The sequence below is a fragment of the Acromyrmex echinatior genome, chromosome 9 (genome assembly GCF_024713525.1).
Source record: "Acromyrmex echinatior isolate Ae372 chromosome 9, ASM2471352v2, whole genome shotgun sequence".
NCBI lineage: Eukaryota > Metazoa > Arthropoda > Insecta > Hymenoptera > Formicidae > Acromyrmex > Acromyrmex echinatior.
The window spans coordinates 12,524,705-12,546,555 of NC_141860.1; the positions used below are offsets into that span (position 1 = coordinate 12,524,705).

General features: G+C 31.8%; 3 protein-coding genes across 5 annotated transcripts in view; 2 read left to right on the forward strand and 1 right to left on the reverse strand.

Moving 5' to 3' along the window:
- Window positions 1-21,851, reverse strand: part of LOC105149837 (uncharacterized) — a 90,705-nt gene that overhangs the window by 65,021 nt on the left and 3,833 nt on the right. The gene's annotated exons all lie outside the window — the stretch shown is intronic.
- On the forward strand, window positions 7,456-15,169 carry Xport-A (exit protein of rhodopsin and TRP A). 3 transcript variants are annotated; one of them, XM_011062530.2, is made up of 3 exons: window positions 7,456-7,792; window positions 7,874-7,998; window positions 14,878-15,169. In XM_011062530.2, exon 3 carries the CDS (start codon window positions 14,898-14,900, stop codon window positions 15,159-15,161), a length of 264 nt encoding a protein of 87 aa, XP_011060832.1. In that variant the 5' UTR covers window positions 7,456-7,792; window positions 7,874-7,998; window positions 14,878-14,897; the 3' UTR covers window positions 15,162-15,169. The 3 variants fall into 3 exon arrangements, with proteins under 3 accessions (XP_011060832.1, XP_087265663.1, XP_011060830.1); XM_087409537.1 differs by lacking the exons at window positions 7,456-7,792; window positions 7,874-7,998 and adding exons at window positions 8,009-10,896; window positions 11,946-11,978; XM_011062528.2 differs by lacking the exons at window positions 7,456-7,792; window positions 7,874-7,998 and adding an exon at window positions 8,009-10,896.
- Window positions 16,451-19,453, forward strand: LOC105149834 (uncharacterized). The gene has a single exon (XM_011062527.2). The coding sequence runs from the start codon at window positions 16,451-16,453 to the stop codon at window positions 17,318-17,320; it is 870 nt and encodes a 289-aa protein (XP_011060829.2). The 3' UTR covers window positions 17,321-19,453.

Here is a 21,851-nt window from a genome sequence, read left to right on the forward strand (position 1 = left end):
TTTCATTAAAAAACGCTACGAATTAATTCCAACACCTAATATATATATATATATAAATTAATGTTATATATAAGATAAAGAAAAAACAGTAATTATATACAATCTCTACAAATTTTATGTTAATGAATTATTTAATCATATATCTTTTATTGTTCGTTTCCTTTTCTAAGATGAAAGATGGCCTTTGTTATTTTTATGAGAATATATATGGTATATAAATTGTTATTATGTTATATAATCATTATTTAATAATGTCTAATTCTCTAAAAATCATTCTATTCTGTCTATCAATCATTCTATTATCAAAAGTTTCATGAAATTTTTGATCGAAATGAACATGCGATGAAGTTAGAACTCTATTATATAATTTACTCGTAGATCCAAACCACGAGTTTGAAGAATGGAAATCGTGGAGCTCCACGTGGTATCGAACTTCTAGGCAGAATCGCTACGCTCAAGCAACGTTGAAATACTTCGACGCACTGAATTAGAGATTACTATCTGCATTTTCGATTCTTCGTCACCGATCACCACTGATCCCACTTTGACAAGCGATAATTTTTTTCTTTTTTTTAGCGAAAACTAAGCGCGACTTGAAGTAAACGCGACGAGGGGATAAAAGCTTTACAAAAATCAACCTTCCCGAGTTTCAAACAAAGCCTGTCTCAATCGACAGCCAATCGCGTTAATCGATCTCTTCGCGAGATTTTTCTCGGCGGATACAATCTCTCGCGGTCTCGTAGCTAGGGTTGCTTGCAACGTGAATGCTAGATGAATACTGAGGTACGTCACATCGGGCGCCGGGTTTCAACCCCCTTCTACGTGTGCTTCTCATCCCTCTTCCGGTCCCCGTTACCATCCCTCCCTCTCCCGCTCCACTCCTTTATCAGACGCGCATCCACCCACGCAACTGTTGCGCCCCCGCCCGATTCTGATCATTCCTCAGCATTTCGCCAACCATCCAGCAAGCGCATGGTGGCGAGAATCGAGCCACGTGGACAATCGATCGCAATCGCGATCGTGTACGCGCATTAAAATATTCACGCAGATTGTATTTAGTTAAATGCGATTAATTATATCGATTTTTTCAGCAGCTAGGACTGCCATTAATAAAATTAATAGTGATATCGCTGCTTAAAAGAATTAATTAAATATATCGACCTTTCGACATTTCAAGTAAATGCCGTTGTAAATTTGATTAAATCGTCACTTTTAGAGCGATAAATGATCTCAGAGGCGGGCGACTGATATTTATAATTTAATTAATCAACTCCCGGCTGTAAAATCTGGACTAAATAGTTGCTGATTAGGCACAATGAAAAATGGACGTAGTAGTTTTGTAATATCAAGTAAACTTTTTAACTCTTGACAAGTTGGCAAAATTTCTAATACTTTGGTTTTTTCGCATTATAACGTCTCCACGATCTATTTCGCACTATAACATCTAATGACTGAATCTTACTTTAGTTTGCACTAAATCTGTTTTAATTGCTTAGATCAGAACTTCTGACTCGCGATTCACCTTAATTAAGACGTAATAATGCCGCGTATCGGCAATCAACTCTTGAGATGTACATGGGTTGTCGATCTCTTCGTAATTCTCGAGAATTAGACAAACGATTCACCTGCATTTATTACTTTTTCCACAGCAATATTAACTGATACTTTGTTATTCAGCAAATTATTTTGCAAAGTATGTAATACGAATCAATGTAAAATGGATAAATATAAACGCGTATTTCTTGTGTTCGTAGATTTTAGATTTTATTTTTTTATCACTACTTAACATATTTTATTTATTAATGATAACAGTTATCTTTATTTATCTACATTTATTATAAACAAAAAACATGATGGTTTATTTAATACGTATGTATGAGCGTACGTGTGCGTGTGTGTATGTGTGTGTGTTACTTTTGTAAATAATATTCTTCTGTAATAATTTTCTGTACTGCAATTATGTTAGATAATCGAAGTGTTAATAGTGCTAATATCGTGCCAGATCGATAATAATTATTTTAAAAACTTGATAATTTTTTTATCAGTTCGAGCAATTTAGATTATGTTTCTAAAGAAAAATGTAAACGATATCGTATCAAAGTGATATGAGATAAATGAGAGCAATTATTTAAAAAATATACCAGTACAAATTTATGAAAATGTGTTAATCGATTTCTTGCCGAGGAATAAGTTGATATTCTCACCTCGAGACGACAATGACAATGACTACGATGTGTATATGTCGTACTTTGTAAACTTGGCTCGAACAATGCATAAAACACGTTGGCACACGTAACTCGCCTTTGCCTCTAACTAATTAGCCTAGATTTATTAACGGCAGTTTTGTAACGGTCGTAGAATTCTTCTAACGGCCAGTCTTCTGTCGAGGCGGCTTAATTAATTACTCCCCCGTAGGGCGGAGATGGTAATAATGCGTTTCTAATTAGTTGCGTTCGTGCGCGCGTGAAATACGAGTCTGCAACCAACACGAGATAAGCGAGAGAGTGGGGAGGGGGTGGGGAGGAGAGGTGCAGAAAAGATGTTTGCTGTTAAATAATTTTCTTTCATTAAACCTGAGATGCAATTGAAAAGCACAGGCAATATGAATAATAGATTTCAACTTTATTAGAAATCGTGTATCGGTCTAGTATACACAGTTTCTGATAAATTTAAATCTCTTATTCCCTGTTGCTGTTATGCTTTTCAATTGTTTAATAGATTTTATTTTTCGCACACTTCTTTTTAAAGAAGCATTGATTGAAAGATAAAGTAAAGATTTGAACATCAAACGTCGGTATAATCATAATTAAATCTGGTATTCAAACTTTAAGTATATGTACATTTTTCACATGTACTATTAATTAAAAAAATTGAATATTAGTGAAACTTTAGTGAAAGAGCTCTTTTCCAGTGCGAAAAAATTTGTTCATCAACAGAAATTAAATTACTAGATTCTTTTCTCTCTCTCTCTGTCTCTCTTTCTCTCTCTCTCTCTCTCTCTCTCTCTCTCTCTCTTTGTCTGTGTGCGTGTGCGCGCGTATTGTGTGTGTGTGTGTGTGTGTGTGTGTGTGTGTGTGTGTGTGTGTGTGTGTGTGTGTGTGCGCGCGAAAATTCATATAAAATCGCTCGAGGTATTTCGCTCGCAAAGTCTCTCACTGAAGTCAATCTTGACAGTTCTCGAGCATCAGTTGGACTCACGCACGATCTCCGAATGGAACATGATCTCGGAACGTACGAAGCGTGACGTCCGCCGACAATTTCATGAATAATTGAACGTGTGCTTTAAGCGAACCGTGACGTATTGGCGGGGTATCGGCTCGTCCTGCAAACAGAATATTCTACCTAACCGTCTGGACTTGATTGATTAACAGTTTGCGCTGAATTTTGAATCGCCAGCGGAGTCTTACACAATTTGTTTGCGACAAATAGGAATAGTTTATATGCCATGATTGAATAATGTTTTGTACATTACGACTTAATTGAATGGATTGTAAATATTTATCTTTTATATGCAATATATATATATATATATATATATATATATATATACATATATACATATATTTAAAAGTTAAGAACTTTCCAGAAAGATTAGGTATGTTTAGATCAATAATGTGAACATTTATATATATATTATATATATATATAAAACATTTATTAAATAATACAAAATAATTTGTTCCAAACTTATAGATTATCACTTTTTTTAATTTATATCCCTAAAATAATTAAATTTTCGAAAAAAATACTTTATACTAATATAAAAATATTGAATACTCATTGAGTATTATAATTATTAGAATAAAAAATATCTCTTGCCATTGAAAAAATTTTTATTGGTAATAAAAAACAAAGATATTTCTCGAAATCACCAAAATATATCCCCTTATCCTATTTTGATAATAAATATCTTCTCCCTAGTTTTCGAAACAAAAACATGGTGATCTTTTTATCAGATTCATCTTGTATAGGCAATAAATTATATAAATGTAATCTACCTTATGTCCTTAAACAAAATAAGCGTAAAGCTTAGATTTTATTGATTGCTATATACATATATAAATAACGATTTAAATTAAAATTAATATGACAATTTTCCTGGGATATGTAAAACTTCATAAAAAGCGAAATATAATTAATAATTTTGCATAACAAGGATAATATGATTTGTACAATTTTTTATGCAGCTCACGTATTTGTGTACGAGATGTTGAGCATCATGAATGCAAATTTCGTGAATATGGTTTTCGTGTCGACATGAATATTTTTCTATGTTTACAACTTATAATGATCCTAGTACTGTAAAAATATTTGAATATATTAAATATTACTACCATCAATTAAATATTACTGCATCCTACGATTATTAACATATATACAATATTACAATTCAACTAGGTTCCGTATTATAAACAAATATTAAAAATAAATAAGTACATCCATGGGTAAAAAGAATATTTAATATCAAAGACAATTTTTCTTTCCATGATATTTTCGTTCTTTTTGTAGAATTTAAGATTCTTAAAATTGAAAGAGGCGATGATGTGTAAAATTTATTCCCATTTTCTTGTTTTGAACAAGATTTTGTGAACAAACAAATTGAAAATGTTTTGTAAAACTTCATATCAAATGCTATTTATCAACATTTCATTGAAATCAGTTTATTAATGCGTCACCACGATTTTCCTTTTAAATCGCTTTCTTATTTGCTTCCCTAGCAAAAACAATATCTTCGTCAAATGAACTATTTTTTTGCAATCAAAAATATATATAATTCCATAATTTGCATTTGATAATTACATTTGAAAGTTCAGCGTGAAACTTTTTCTTCCGAAGAATGGAAAAATTCGATTTTTCTATGAAAGGATTCATTTGGATGCAAAATTCGATTTTTCTATGAAAGAATTTATTTGGATGCAAAAAATTGTACAAATCATATTATCCTCGTTACGCAAAATTATTAATTATATTTCGCTTTTTGTGAAGTTTTACATATCTCAGGAAAATTGTCATATTAATTTTAATCTAAATCGTTATTTATATATATCGCAATCAATAAAATCTAAGCTTTACGCTTATTTTTAAACGATATGTAAAATGAAAGAATTTGTTAACAACAAGTGTAATATGCAATTATCTATACTTAATTATATATACTTAAATTACCTATTGAAACATTTTAATCCTTTGGCGAAGATCAAGTTCCGATATTCGTGCTCTACCTGCGAATCGACTAATTGTCGATAGATGAAGATAAAGCATGACTTTACAAAATAAATGTCGTGAACATATCGCTACATTAAAAGTTGCTGACTAAATAGCTTCAAATGATTTTATTATTGTAACGAAATAATCCGCATTAATTCAATTTCTTACCTGATGGATTCCTATAAATATGTATTAATTTTTCGTCTAATTTTATTAGAATTAATTTTTATTTAAGATCTTAAAGATTTATTTAAGATATTAATCAAATGTAATTTGATAAATGTATTAAAAGTTTTAAGAGTAATATATTAGCATTATTTATGTTTTACATATTTATATATTGTTTATCTAAAAAACAGATTATGATAATTAATAATGCTATTAAATAAATATGGCACATATTTACTTGCATCAAATAGTTACGTCATTCGTTTTATTCAATGATTGCATATTATTTGCCGAGTTTTATCATTATATTCTCTTTAATGTCGATTAAAACGAAAAGCTCGTGACTGTTTAAACACTTACATTGGCACAAGGAAGCTTTCATAGAAGCAGCGATAAAGTTTGCGCCAATGACGGAACGTAATTATGAAGAATTCTAACGAAGCTACCGGCGATGCTCTGAGCGAATAAGAAGGGAAGCTTTTAAGACTATAATGAAAGCTGCCATAAACACCTTCGTAGATTCCTCCTTAGACTGTTATTTTGACCTTCGATTTTGTTTTAAATATCTCTCCTTCTTCTTCTTTTATTTATTCTTAATTTAAATTTGCAGCCATTTTAAATCGAGGTTAACTTGGATCATTAACATAGTATAAACTTATATATGATATATCTTGAATAATAAATTTTTTAATAAAAATTGTATCAAAATATGATGAGATACGAGACATAAGTTGGCTAAAAAAAATTCGTGCATAATAAAGAGATCATACAATAATTTATTTCTCGTCTGAGAAATAAATTACTTACATATTACAAATTATTCAGATTAGCAGAAAGGATTTAAATTGAATAATTCATATGCTTTTCGAGACGTAAGAATTCTAAGTACGCCGAACGATAAATTCGTGGCAATAATTAAACTCAACTACGAGAATTCCTAACGAAATTGTTTAATATTTCGAGAGCTGCGAAAGGGTTTGCATATCGCGCCTGAACGACTGATTTTGTATAGAGTTGTTCATTTTGTCCATTTATATTTATGCGCGGAAGAGCAATTTACTTACAATGGACGGTTGTAAAGCCGTACTTTTTTGCTTTATTAATAGGGATCTATGTTCAATAATATAGTTCAATAATTTGTCAGTTACTAACAAATATTGACATATTATTGATAGTATGTGATTAATATTGATGGATTGATGTAGATTGTACTCTGAGAAAAAATGTACTAAATCAATATATAATTTAAAAGAAACGGGAACATAATATTGATATATTTGACATAATATTCGATGGCATCTGGTTCTTTAGAGGACGTTATGCCATATTGGAACGTTAAATTAGCATGACATTTCTTTATTTTTGATTTTTTGATATTAAAAATGTAGAACATTTTGTTATTTTTGAAAGAACAGTAATGCTTTACAGTATCAAAACAATCAAAAGTGTTACCGGAATAGTTATTATTTTTTAAAAATTAATAAAATTCCATGCTAACTTCACAGACACTATTTATTGGTACTGATATTATTATTGCTATATATAAGATCCATAATGTACATAAAACTGAACCGAAATATTGTCAATAATAATATTGATCGTGTAAGGTTATAAAAATACTGATGCGTACTGTCAGTATTATTCAATATTACTGAGCAATATTATTGATCGTGTGAAGTCGGCATTAGAGTGATCTAATAGCAAATGTATTATAATTAATGATAAATGTTTTTATATGTAGCCAAACAGCCGATAATTGCGTGATCATAGAAAGTTGAGAATATTTTTTATCACGATAGCAGAAAAGGAAACGTTTTAGCGTAATGTGATACAGTTGACGCTATTTGCTGAAATAAAATCCTCGATAAAACGTAGTTTCACACTGAAAGAATAGATTGGTTACTGCAACAATTTAGATAGTAAAATATGGCATAGCATTTTTATATGGCTGCAGCAATCAGTTTTTGATTGTAGCAGCAAATTTTTAGTTGCGTTATCCGCAATGTCAGTATATGATTTCGGTTAACGCAACTAAAAATTTGCTGCTACGACCAAAAACTGATTATTGCATATAAAAACGCTATGCAATATTTTACTATCTAAATTGTTGCAGCAACTAATCTTTTTTTTTCAGTGTACTTATAATTTAATATAATTAATTAAATACTTAACAGTAATTTCAATAATAGTGAAAATGTTCTCAGTGATAACGTTGTAATTATTACTCTAAAGTGTCATTAATCATACTGATGTGTTCAATGACAGTTAGAAGCTCTAGAAATCCTAATAGTATTAGGTTTAACCAGAAAGGGTAAGATGCATTTAAGCCGAGTATTCTGAGTTCAGGCTGGTCTAGTTACATCGAGTGTAACGTTCGTGGTATAGTATTCCCGAGAGATCCTGCACTATTGAGACGGTGTGAGACATGTTACTTACTCGAAGTGACCTGGAAATTCCTCAGCAAAACGACCGATTCACTATGTTTCTTGACCATTAGGGAAGCTTCTCATTCCAATCGGGAGTTTTCCTCGCCATAAGCGACGGGAGAAAGAGCAGCCGGAGGGGACGTAAAAATAGTCTAACACCTCTTGGAATCTTGGTCGAGTGTTTCCAGAAAGAAATGTAATACCAACAGTCATGCTGCACTTACTTTGACAAAGTTCTTTTTCGTCGAGTTCAGCGCGTTCCTTTTTTTCGTCGCGCTACGTATTTACGAGTAATCCGAGAAATTGGCATTGTGATCTGCAACGGCGCGTTTTTACATGTTCCAAGAACCCCTGGGGGATTCCTCAGCAGTGGAATAACAGTTTATTTCATTTTAGAAAAACTATGTAAAACATTTTCTTAAAATATAAATATAATAAGAAAATGTCAAAAGAAAATAATATCAATGAATAACATTGGTAAAATAATTTACAGCGCGATAATAATTCTGCATCAAGTTCTGCATCTATTAAATTGGTAAACAGCATTACTAACTGCAGTTTATTTTGTTCTTGAAATAGAGTTTTAAAAAGTGAGAAACAATGCACAAAATATTAGATTGTTCATATAGCATTTATAGGAAAAATTTTAAATATAATGCTCATAATTGCGAAATTTTTTCTTTACGATGATTTAAATTCATTTAAAACTGTGTACATTTCATAATTTACGTTTGACAATAAAAGCATTCGATGTAAGGTTCTTAATTTTTTAAAATATTTAAATAGAGAGATCGTTTAAGATTTTGTATAGCGATATTATATGACAGCGCAAATGTTTTTCGAGAAAATTGTATCAAGTGCCGTATCGTCCACTGCTGTCGATCGAAAATGATTATATGATCCTTTGATATTATCAACAAAATGAAGTTCTGGATAACAGAGTTACAAGTCAATCTCTCAGGAATAAGCAAGTCCCCGGAGGCTTCAGTGGAAACGAAAGTGGAAATAGTTCTTATTCCGGTCGCGGAAAAATTCGAATCTGTTTTATCTTTAACTCTATTTTAAGGAATCTTGAAATAAATTTATATCTATAAATATTTCATAATAACCTTATATGATTTTTAATATTTGTAATTTATATTTGTTTTAATACAATGCACTTACATAAGTTTGCATAAATAATTCTTGTTATAATCAAAATTGAAATATTTAAATGAAGAAGTAGTTTTTCCTCTTTATAATAATATTTCCGAATATTTCAATAAATTCTTTCAATGATGCGTGCGTATCTCATATCTTTTTTATTTTTGCATAAGTGTAGGAATTTGTTGTCAATATATCTTGAGACAAATCTCTTTCCGATATTCTTTCGACAGGAAATTACATTTACGCTAATATCTAGTGACTCAGTATCATGAGAAGAAAGTGTATTTGATCGGTGATACGTTCGTTCAGATTTTAGTCGACATCACGCTATTTATATATGTTTTCTAACAATAAGTAGTAAGTAGGACCATGTATTTCTTCTATTCAAAATTTTTGACAGCTCACGTGATTAATTGAGCTCCTTCATAAAGCACTACATGGGAAATGCTGCGTGTGATCTAATCGATTGGAAGATGATGTCGATTTCATCTGATGTATCGGTGATTTATTAAGCTGTTCATGGATAGTAATTACCAAATGGTGTATTTGATCGTAACATAATTGTTTAAACTGAGATTGTGCTATTATCATATGAACATAGAGACGATGAGGGGGAGATTGCGTTAAAGAAAAATTAGGAAATAATAAATTTTGTTATATAGAAGAAATAAATGATTGGATGGATTAGATTTTGAATCTATAATATTGTGCAGTTTTTTTGCATTTCTATATTTGTATATTTAATAATAAGTATCTCACTTTGTTGTAATTCTCTCTCATCGCGTCTGTATCCATATACTGTATATTTAGATTATCAATATTTAATTAACTAAAAGAATAGCATATAACAGATACACAATAATTAAAATATATAAGCCTAACTCGAGCATAAACAAAATATTAATGTATTTCAGTACATGAAATTAATAGCGGTACAAGTTTCGACTTAACATTGTTTTGTTCTTCTTGTGACTCAATTTGACAATTGCAAGTGTACAATAATGTCACGACGGACAGGTTTATAGTTTTTAATAATTTTTAATCCCATTTAATATAAGATAGATAATTATTATAAGCTCGCAATTCTGATCGAATACAATAATTAACATATGTTCATTGTAATTGTTCAATAAACACAATGTGTGTTAATAATAATAATAAATATAGCAAAAAGTATACATGGAACATTCGGAAAGAGAAATAACAGAGAAAGATACTACATTTGTCAAGATATAAATAACAATGATTTAGATGTATAAATATATTCTTAGAAAATGCGGCTGAAGATGATTGATGAGTTAAGTCGAAACTTGTACTACTATTAATGTATTAAAATTTCATGTACTGAAATACATTAATATTTTGTTTATGCTCGATAGGCTTATTTACTTCAATTAATGTATATTAAGAATAATCGCGAGTTGTATTATTAATTATTGGATAGGAGATAAACAAATCATTTTTAGGATTCAAGATTATTTTAGTATTAAAGTCATAATATTTAACTGATCGTGAATATCGAATGTAATATTGTAATTGAATCATACTTAATTTTCTACAGTTATTTTTTAGTAATCGCCAAATATACGTGACAAAATGTAATGTATAGAGTTTAGTACTCTTTAAGATTGTACGACATTACACAAGAGAATATAACGCTTGAATTACGCAGTATTGAATTTACTAGATATTTAGGAACACTGTCATGCGCCGTGCGAGCTTTGGAGAATCCGCGGCACTGTCGTGAAATCTTTTAATGAGCTTACTAAGCCTAGAAACCTTATCGGCATGTCTCGTGCGAAGTAAGGCGAAAAGCGACAAACCGTTGGTGGCAGTTGTTGCGTGCGTCACGTTGCAGGAATTTCACGCTTCGTAAAAAGCCGTAAAAATACGCAGTCTACTCTGAATTCAAACGCACGTTTACGATCGTTGAGAAAGCTCGACCATGGTGAGTTTGTCGATCACAATTGAAAGCACGAGCGGATGAAAAGAAATATATTTTAGTCTTTTCCAAAATTTGATTTACTCTATTCAGAAAAAAATTATAATTCTTTTCATTTGATTCTGTTGTATTGAGATACATAGCGGGGTACAATAAAGAGAATTTATCCGAGAATTTATATCCTAAAACCGGATCGATTACTTTGGAGTCGCCAAAAGTCATATCCTCTCGTTCCTGAACTCATCTCTTTAATTGTAACTGATCAAATATTTGGCAACATTGGTGGGACGACGATGTAATAACGATGTATAACTATAACGACCAGCGATGATAGTTGAAATTCACCAACTATGATTTGTGATGCGTGAGAATAACAGGGGGAGAGATTGAACTTCCGCGTACAATAGACCGGTTCGACTTATGGCGGAGGGATGTATCGAGAATGAGGGCTCGCCGGACATATCACTTTCCATAGAAATGATGATCGCACACAGCCCGGGGCTGTCCTTTGCCGATAACTACGTCGTCGTTGTAATTTCCTCGTTCGCTGACCGCAAGCTCTGTCGTGCGAATCTGCACGTTTCGTTGCGCGCAGTCGCATTTCATGCCACTTTATTGCGTACGATTGCCTTCGCTAGTAACCGGTTCCAAATACGAATTTAGACTAGGGATCCGAGACAGTTTTATTTCGTCCTTGTCGATACCGATGATGTGTTATCAACTACTAATTCTCATTTACATGCGCATCGTTTTCGATAAGAGACAAAGCCGACCGGTGCGCTTGAATAGAAATAACGACCGAGCCTGCAACTTTTCTAACTAAGCGTTCGACGGGCGACTTCCGAAGTAGAGCATCGGGTACTGTTACCTCGTAGTGACCAACTTTCCGTTTGTGACGTAACATACTGAACCCGTTTAATTATAGGACGAGTAATTATGCAGCTAACAGCAACGATCGACATCTGATGGACCTAGATCGTTTGTTATGGTTTTAATAGTCTTCTGTCATTTTTTTGCCTTTACACATATTATATGTATACACATATATCTTACAGGTTTTAGGACCCATGGAATATAAATTTTAGATGGTAAGTCATCAAAAGAATTAATTTTTCTTAAGGAATTTTATGTCTTCCGACGTATTTTTATGGAGAAGCTTGTTCGAACTGGCTGTGAAATACGCTATCAATTACGTATGCGTGATGTCTAACAATAGCTTTCGGTTTTGCTTCCTTTCTCGTCTTTTTGCAAAAATAAAATCAAAGGAACTAGTATTGTCAGACGTCACGTGCGACCCAACGCGTAGTTCCTTATGAATATGTCGGAGGACACAAGTTCTTCAATAAAAGTTTTTTTGGTGAAATTTATCATTTCCTGAAGTTTGTCCCATCGAAATACGATATATATTTTGTGTGTGTGTGTGTGTGTGTGTGTATATATATATACACACACACACATGCCTATATTTATCTATTTATTAAAACACACTATATATGTATTATACATGGAAGAACAGTTTTGCTCAAGTTATTTAAAAATTTTGCTTGAAAAAAAATCTAAAAATAATTTTAGACCATCAAAATTTTTTAGAACTCTTAAACTGATTGCTAGAATGTCAACTTTTTGCAGCATTGCTCATTATGGTTGCGCGTTCTGCATAATAATTTTAATAGTCCAACAAAATTATTTTTAAATCTGTCTTTACCTAAATTTTTATAATTTCAGCAATGTCATTATTATTTAATTATTATGTGTGTGTGTGTGTGTGTGTGTGTGTGTGTGTGTGTAATTAAATATGTGTATCATTTTGATTGCCATAAATCATATTAGGTAAAATTATATCTTGTCTGACATTATTCTTAACATAATAGTTTTCATAATATTTCATTATTCACAATCAGAACAGACAGTTTTGTTATTCTTTTGCTTTTCATAACAAAGCGTGAGATGGGCGCTGTGAAATTAATCAGTCATTTATTATCGATTTGTTCTCCATCGTCACATCCTTTACCGATCATAAAGACGGCGATAGAACGTGGAATGTTGAATTCTCTGACAAATTCAATTATGATCAATCGTTGATCTTCGTAATTAACTTGAAATCTTCTGCCGCCCACCTGTTTCCATCAATATTTCATCATGATCCTATCGTATCCCTATTATTCATCGTTGAGGTGTAAACAATAGAGCAAAATTTTGATAACTAGCCAGTTACTGGAAAGACCGGCCGATAGTCGAGAGAGAGAGAGAGAGAGAGAGAGAGAGAGAGAAGGGGGGAAGGGGGCAGAGAGAGAATGGAGCATTGTAGACAGAACGATCTGCTCTGGTGAAGGCTGTTCTTTGTCGATAACGATTCCACTATTCCTCCTTGCAATTTACTTGGTATAATACCGTGAACTTTGATCTACCATGATCCATAGCTTCACAGATCGCGAGGTGGAAAAGAGAATTTATTAAAATTATTTAATGGAACCACGGAGCAAATCAGCTTTGAGTTGCGTTTTTCAATCAACAAATCGATACGAGTAAATATTATGTGAGTTGCAAAAATTTCCATAATTCTTTCAATCTATCTTGTAATAAGTCTTCCCGAATCACAATTTTAATATAAAACATAATTTAACTCTAAATATTATTTGTTATTCTACATAAATATTAAAAAATTAATATACAGAAAAATAAATTTTTATTAATTTTATATACAAGAATATTTAATTCTAAAAATATGCAAAAAAAATGGAATTTGTAATCCATTTTGTTTCAACGTAAAATTCTCATTATGTTATTTGCACTTTCAAATAATACAATAATTATTCTATCTCTTCTTGGCTGTAAAAATGCTGTGACGCGAATAAATTCTATTCTATAATAATTATTTTTTAATTAACATTAATAAAGTTATGACAGTTATTATATTTAATATAATTATTATAGTTAAGAATAAAAAATTTTAGTAAATTTTCTTTTATAACAGTTTATCTTGAGAAAGCGAAGAATCAGGAATATTTTTCTGTAATTTCAATTTCGTATGCGACAGTAAAAATGCGTATGTATATCCGATGCGTTGATCGCGGTCATCACACCCACTCTCAAGTATGTGCGTCTCTTGTACGCGCAGGAATGCCATATGTAACCGTGCTCACGCACACGCGTATCCCGGAACAGGAATATATGTATCCGGATGCTTTTAATTTCATCTTCTCTCAGGTTCGCTGATTATCGTAAATCGTCACGTAGCGGGACAATTTTCTTTAAATTCGCGACGCGAATTATCAGTTGTTACTATGTTATTTAATAAATAGCAGAGAACGAAACACGATAATCAATCTTCTTGATTTAGAATAAATTAGAATTAACATTTTAATATCGAACAAACATTTCATAATAATTCTTGATGACGTTCCTTTAATTTTTTTATAAATGGAAAGAATTTTGCTGAAGAATCTAAAAATTTAGTTCAATAGATCTGAAAATAATTTTGTTGAATCATCAAAATTATTTTACAGGAATTTCAAACATGATATGCAATGCTGCAAAAAGTTTTGACATTCCAAGAATCAATTTTAACGTTCTACATAATAATTTTAATAGTCCAACAAATTTATTTTCAGATTTGTTTTAAATTAAATTTTTAGATTTTTCAACAAAATTGTTCTTTCCGTGTAAGTACTCAAAATATTGATCGTTATATTCCCTTATAGAAATTTAATACTGATTAATTAACTAGTTCTGTGCTTTTAATATTCAGAATAAATAATTTCCAGTATTGAATTAGATTTCTATAAAGATTCCACGCAGAGATTTGCAAATTTTTAAGAATGTGATATTTTTTTTTTTATTTTATTTGTTTATCTCTGCTAAGACAGAGACTCTGCTATAACTGATAAGACAGAAAATCCTATTATACAAATTTCATTACAATTAAACGCATAGAGCACGTGAAGGGCATATTTCTATGATGTTCAGCATTGAAATCAATTCTTGCAGATGATCGCTATATAGTCAGCATGAAGAAACGTGGAAACAACGAAAATAAAGGTAGTAAGAGTTGTCATAATGGAAGGAATGCGGTGGAGAAGTCGGATTTGGGAGGTCTAAGCGATGACGAGAATCAAGGTTTTGGAAATTGGATCCGATCCAGCACCGGTATCGAAATGATGCGGCTCTTCGTGATCGCGAATTCGATTTTGGTCTTTGTGACTATAGCTTGGCCAAACATGAAAGAATCCTTTTACATTATCAAAGATTATCTTGTGGGAGAAGAGGATTAAGTGATCTCAATCGAAAAGATAGTTTAGGAATAACGTGATCATTGTTTAATCAATTTAAAAACAAGTATGACAATATTATTTTTTCCAATTATTACAATTATTATCTGTTAACGTCAATTTTATCTTTCATGTCATTGATTAATCTCAAGCAACAACTGTCTTAAATTCAACATTAATAATAGAACAAACAGACACTGAAATTAATAATAGATATCAGATAGATATTAGATAGATATTAATTTTATAAAATTATTATTGATGACATAACAACTGTCGCTTACGAATTATATAAACGATAGAAAAATATTCAGTTAAGTATGTAAGCACATTTTTAGTCCAATGAGAAATAGATGCTTAGAAAGACAAACGAAAAATAGTCGAGAATAACCTTTTAAAAGATTTAATATTCTACCAAATCCACAAAATGGGTAAACAAAACTGTGACAGAACTTCTTTTTCGTGCAGTATTTGAGTGTTGATCGTTGGTATTTGTATAAGATAAAACTCTTTCGTATATTTTTCTTCTAGAAGTTCCTCGTCTTGGAAGAGTAAATCTCCAAGATCCATAAGTCATATAACTTTTGGCAAAACTAACGATTTAAGTTAGTTATTAAATCATATTGTTTTAATTAATCAGTTATTGTTAAGATAATTTTGACGTAATTTACGCTTATAATTATCTTGAGGAATAATTTTTTAGAATATTAATTTTTATTTACAATGTATCTATAAATTTATTAAAAATGATATTATTAATGTTTAATAACAAACATGTATAATTTTTATAAAAGTGTAAATTTTTAGAAAGTGTAAATAATTATAATAATTAAATAATTACATAATAATTTAATGAAGTATAAATACTCTAAAAGTATTTTGATGTAATTGAATAAATTTTTAAATTCGCGTTAAATGTTTAAATAAATGTCAAATAAATATCAAAATATTTATAAATCAGATAAATTATAAAAATTGCAAATAAGAATGTAAAATTTTGAAATTGTATATCAAATTTATCTTTCGTACTTACATACATTAATAATAACATAAGACCGACAGTTTTATTTACATGCTAAACTTGAGACTTCATCAAAATATTTATAAGCCTTACTTCTTAAGAAAACATCAGTCTTCTATCAATGTACCATATATCAGTCTAATCATATCAGCACGCGGTCTCTCGGCATATTATAATTACATAATATATTTAGAATACATGTGCAAAACATTATATATAGAATATTGTAATATCGCATCGGAATAATCAACCGCAACCACAAGGTCTTGTAATGTTGGCGTTTATTATTCGCGGAGTGTTTCTCCTCGGCGTGTTGAGCTGGTACAGCGCCACCATCTGGAAAGTAATCGATGGTTACTTCCAGGACCAGTTTCGTATTTACTTGCAGGAAGAGTATCGCAAGCATTCGCGGATCAAGGCCGACTTTGAGAGCACCGAGGCTGTCGATAAGAGGTCTGCTCCAAGTGCGTTGCCAGCAGAGCCAAGTCTGAGCTACGGCATCGCGGAGACCTACGATTCCAACGCAGTACGCCCGACCGACATCGCAGACGCCTGTCCGCGTGCAATCGTTTCGAGCGGGAAACCGGAGGAAGCAGTGGCAGGTGGCACCAGCGAAATCGCGGCCGCCGTCGGCGCCGGTGCCACCGATAAAAATGCATTCCCAGCGAACACGGCTCGATCGGCACAGGAAAGTAGGAAACTACCGAGTAGCAGCGACACGCGCGATAAAGAAAGGCGACCGGGTGCTATCAATCAGGACGGCGGTCTTCAAGAGGGAAATGCGATTGAGGGAAACATACTCCCGTCCCCCACGTCTCTGAGTGTCAAGAAACTACGACGTCGTCTCGACAAGAGGGGATTATCGCGGGAAAAGCGAAAGAATCGAAGAGTGAACACGCTCGTCCTGACTGACATCGATTTCCCTACTGCGAAGACCGATGATGACGAAGATGATGATTTTTCGGAGTTCGAGGAAGAGGAGAAGGATCACAGGATCTACGAGGAAGGGATTCTTGTATCGGAGCTGCCATTTAAGCCCAAGGCAGATATTGGCAACTTAGATAGGGTTACTGCGGAAGAGTTTTGTCCTCTGATCTTGGAGGACGAGACTTCCTGCGGAGAAACTACCACGTGGCCGTGACTACGCTTGATGAGCGTCGCGGTGAAATTGGAAGTACTAGATCGCATAGAAAAAGTTGTGCATTAGCAGCGGGACATCGAAGGGCTTAGGAACATGCTGAGAAAGCTGAGGCAAAAGACTTGCGACTATTATTAGAATAAATCTGTTCAATTAGTTTCGCGGCTTTATTAAGGACGATGATGATAGATGTAGTGTGAAGATGTTTTAGATCCTTTCACGTTTTTGTTAGTCTATAGCAATTTATTCAGTTCGCAACTTGAGTAGGATCAAATAAGGCTAATATATGATGTTTGTATAATAATATATAATTTTAATGTAAAACAATATATTATTATCTTTTTAGGCAAAATTCAATCTTGATTAGATGTAACTAACATTTTTTTGTTAATTATTTTAATTAATGTTTCATGTTTCTAAGTCGTACATAAAGTATACATATTTATAAATTTAATTTCCCAATTAAATTCCTTGTTATAAATAATTCCTTGTTATAAAATAAAGAAAAAAGAGGACTACGAGCCAAAAATTATTATATAAAATAAAACATGATAACATGGAATAAGAAAAACATAGAATAGTAAAAAAATAATTAAAAAAACAGAAATGTTTATTCCTTGTTAGTATAATAATGTTATATTTATTTTTTTTTTATAAACTCATTAATTTATCGAGATATTAATTATAGTCGAAAGTGAATTTTCGCTGCCTAAAGATATTTCGAATCTAGGACAAATATATCTTTTCATGAATCGAACAGGGTCAATAAATAAAGTACCACTGTCCTTTGACCTTGTGAAAAGAGGTTCTACGAGAAGAGAAACTAGTGAGTGGCCGTGAGAAATCAGAGAAATCACGATGTATGTATAGTGAAGATTAGAAACACACCGTATTAGAAACACTTGTCCGGCGGAAAAATCGAAAACTCATTTTAAAATGCGCGATTTGTCTGCACATTTATTCGGAAAATAAATGTGCGATTATTATACTTATTCTGCTAATTAGGATTACTCAATTGTATACGCAATTAAATAATATAAGAAACATCTTATTTTCATAATACGTTTAAATTAATAGTATTTACATTACATTATGTCTTTCTATATTTGACTGAAGCAATTTTTATTGCTATCATTGAAATTAATAATTTGTCAATGGATATGCAAATGGACTATTTTGTTTCGTGCAGTTAAATGCAAGTATAAGTGAAGTAAGAAAATTTATTCATAATTATTGAATAATAAAAATAATTGTTGAAATCCTTGAAAGCTTAAATGGCAATTGTGTTCTAATTTACATTTACAATTGATTCATTTACATTTGTTTTTAAATGCATGTGCATTTTTACTATTGATATCATGTATATGTTAGGATATATTTTAGGTTTTCATTATATAAGTATAACATAAAATAAATTATATAAACTTTTACATATCAAACTTTTTATATATCAAAATTTTCTTTGATGTGAATCGACATCTTATTTTTATAGATTAAATCATATTAATAAAAATCATATTAATAATATTAATAGTGATTGAATCATGAATCTGCAAAATTGACACGGAATTATAATTTATTCAAAATAATTTTAATTTAGCCGCAAAATATATAATTAGATAAGTTACAGAAGCAATTATGATGATAATCGAGCAATTTAAAGCAATAAATCGTATTATATTGAATGGTCGTTGTTTTCATTTTCCTGCAGCATCAACCATGTAATGCTGCCGCTTTAGATCGTTGGTTTACATTTATACGTATATTGAAGTACCAGATATCGATGCTTTTTGTTACTTTGAAAAGCCTCGCCAATTGACTACGTAAATCGAAGTAATTTACATTCACTAAATGCATGAAGTATCAATTGCATTCAAAAGCAGTGACATTTGTGACTGTGCGCTGAGGAATACTAACAGTGCTATCGAAGTGCGAATAACAATAATACGAGATGACAGCTTACCATAATAACGTCAATCTCCATTGTTCTTCGCAATTTGACTAACAAAACATCTCTGAATCACTATTGTCAAATAATGAAACGGTAGTTTACATAAACTAATTATAGAATAATAACAAAATTAATTGACAAGTGCTTATGTAACGTTGGTGAAATAAATATCTTCAAATAGAGAATTTTCTTAGTTATCTTATTAATATCTTGCGAAGAATAAGTTGCATATTAATTTTCAATTATTTAATGTTTCAATGTTTATATCTAATACAAAAAGTGATTTTGCTTGCAAACGATACCACCGAGATACCACATTACGTCATTGAATTATTCAATGTAATAAGAATAGTATATTTGTATGTGTAAAATGTGTTCTACAAGTACATTTATATATCAAATGCATAATAAATATAACAGCGCTGAAAAGGAATTCTAAATATGGAATTTAAATCTGAATATTTTTTTTCTGAGATTTATACGAATAAAGTAGCAAAATAGTATGAATATATACATTAAATAAAGTTTTATCGGAATGTTAGATTGAATTTTAACTGTTTCTTTTGATTGCGCAACCAAGTATGAATTTAATTTCCGATTCAATCTTTATTTACATAATAAAAAACATTCTAATCCGAATCGAGATATACAGATTGATGATTGAAGTCGTATTAGATTGTTTGCGGATCTCGATAAATTCCTTATTCGGACATATTTCGCGAGCGAAATGACGCGGATCAAGAAAGAATCCACATAACATTGCAATCGCGCTTAGTATTTATAATTAATCGTTGCGATTGATCACGTCAGAACGTGATTTTTGCAACAAAGTGCACGAACTTACACGTCTGTACAGTCGTGTACAACTACACTTAAATTCGGCGAATTTAATTCTCGAATCACAAAAATTATATATAGAAATGTGACCGTCTGTAATCATTGTGCTTGGAATCGTCGTACAAAAAAAAAATGTCTTTTTGCGTATCGTAACGACGCGACATTTCCTCGCGAGGAAACGAGGGAAAAAATGATGCCGAGAGAAGCGGTCGCAGGGTAATTTCCTATGTAATTGAAAAAATACACCGGCAATGGCCTCGTTACGGTAGTCGTCGATTTCTCGTAACGACTTTCCGCGCGCGCCCTGATTTGGCGCTATACTTTTTTCTGCTTCTCTCTTGCATCGCAAAAATTATAATGCGGACGATAGCGTGCAGATATCTCGATCTGCTTCCGGAGAGTACTGACCAGTACTGACGGGCGGTTGAGAAAAAAACAGACGAGTCGAATCTTATTAATCGCATTACTTAGGTACGATGTATACATTACACCTGCCCCGAAGGTAATAATCGATGATAACTCTCATCACTCTCGTAATATCAAATATTTACTATCTTACTACCTACTGTTTAAATATATTGATATGTGAAATGCATGCGTATGCAGATCCCAGAAATTCTAATTTTAGTTTATTACGATTATACACGAAAGGGCAATTTTTTGAAGTAGCTAAAAAAAAGTTTAGCTAGATTTGAAATGATTTTGCTGAACTCAAAATAATAGAAGGTATGGTTGTTCGAATATTAAAAATTTTGGCAGCATTTTTATGTTATTTGTTTATTAATAAATTGTGTCATTTTGAGATATGTTGAATGTCAATTTAACACAAAATCTTTAAATAACATAATCATATTATATTAAATTGAAATTCAAATATTGTTAAAAAATTCAATACAAATTGTTACAAGAGCTTAATAAGAACATACCTAAGTGGACCGTTTCCACAACATAATTATACAATGTTTTCTATTGTGTATGTGATCAATACTTTGTGAAAGACTAGTTTCTTAGAAATTTTTATGTGATTCAAGAATAAAATTTATCTAGATCTAAATCTCTTTCTTTTCATAAATGAAGAAATTTTATTTAATTGAAATGTCGGTGTGAGAAAGTGCACTTCTCTTGAAAATAATGCTGGAGATATATTCCTATATAATGTCATAAGCCGCGAGATTTTCTCAAAACAATTACACATAATAAATGCCTCAAGGGAGACGCCGACATCATGACCCTACTTTCTCAGTTTTGGAAAGAAGAAAGTAGTCCGGAATTCTTAATCTTATCGCCATTTTCAAGCTTCGCAGCGGTTGGTGAGATGGAGCGGAATTTCGAAGCAATTAAGAGAGATACGCAAATGAACCGTAAAGCGCAAATTGAATAAGCATTAGAGAAAATCTAGTTTCACTTTTGCGCCATCGTGCCTTCTTCTTCTTTTTCGCGTGCCGCGCGCGCTCTGCTCCATAATGGATTTTCTAATGAAAATTATCAGCATTGGTTACAACCATCAGCGTGGTTAATTGGATCTCGCGGTAATATCACGTGCGAGCGATTTGGGGTGTGACGCGATTTACACCTGCGAATAATGCTAACTTGAGAGCGCGTTTCACTTCGCTTGATGCTGGCAATTGAAACTATGCGGAATTAATTTACGTGACATGTGGAGTCTGTGTACGTGCAAGGTCGTGTCTTCTGACATTTTCATACGTAACCGATAAACACGTATTCAAAGAGCGATACCTGCAATAC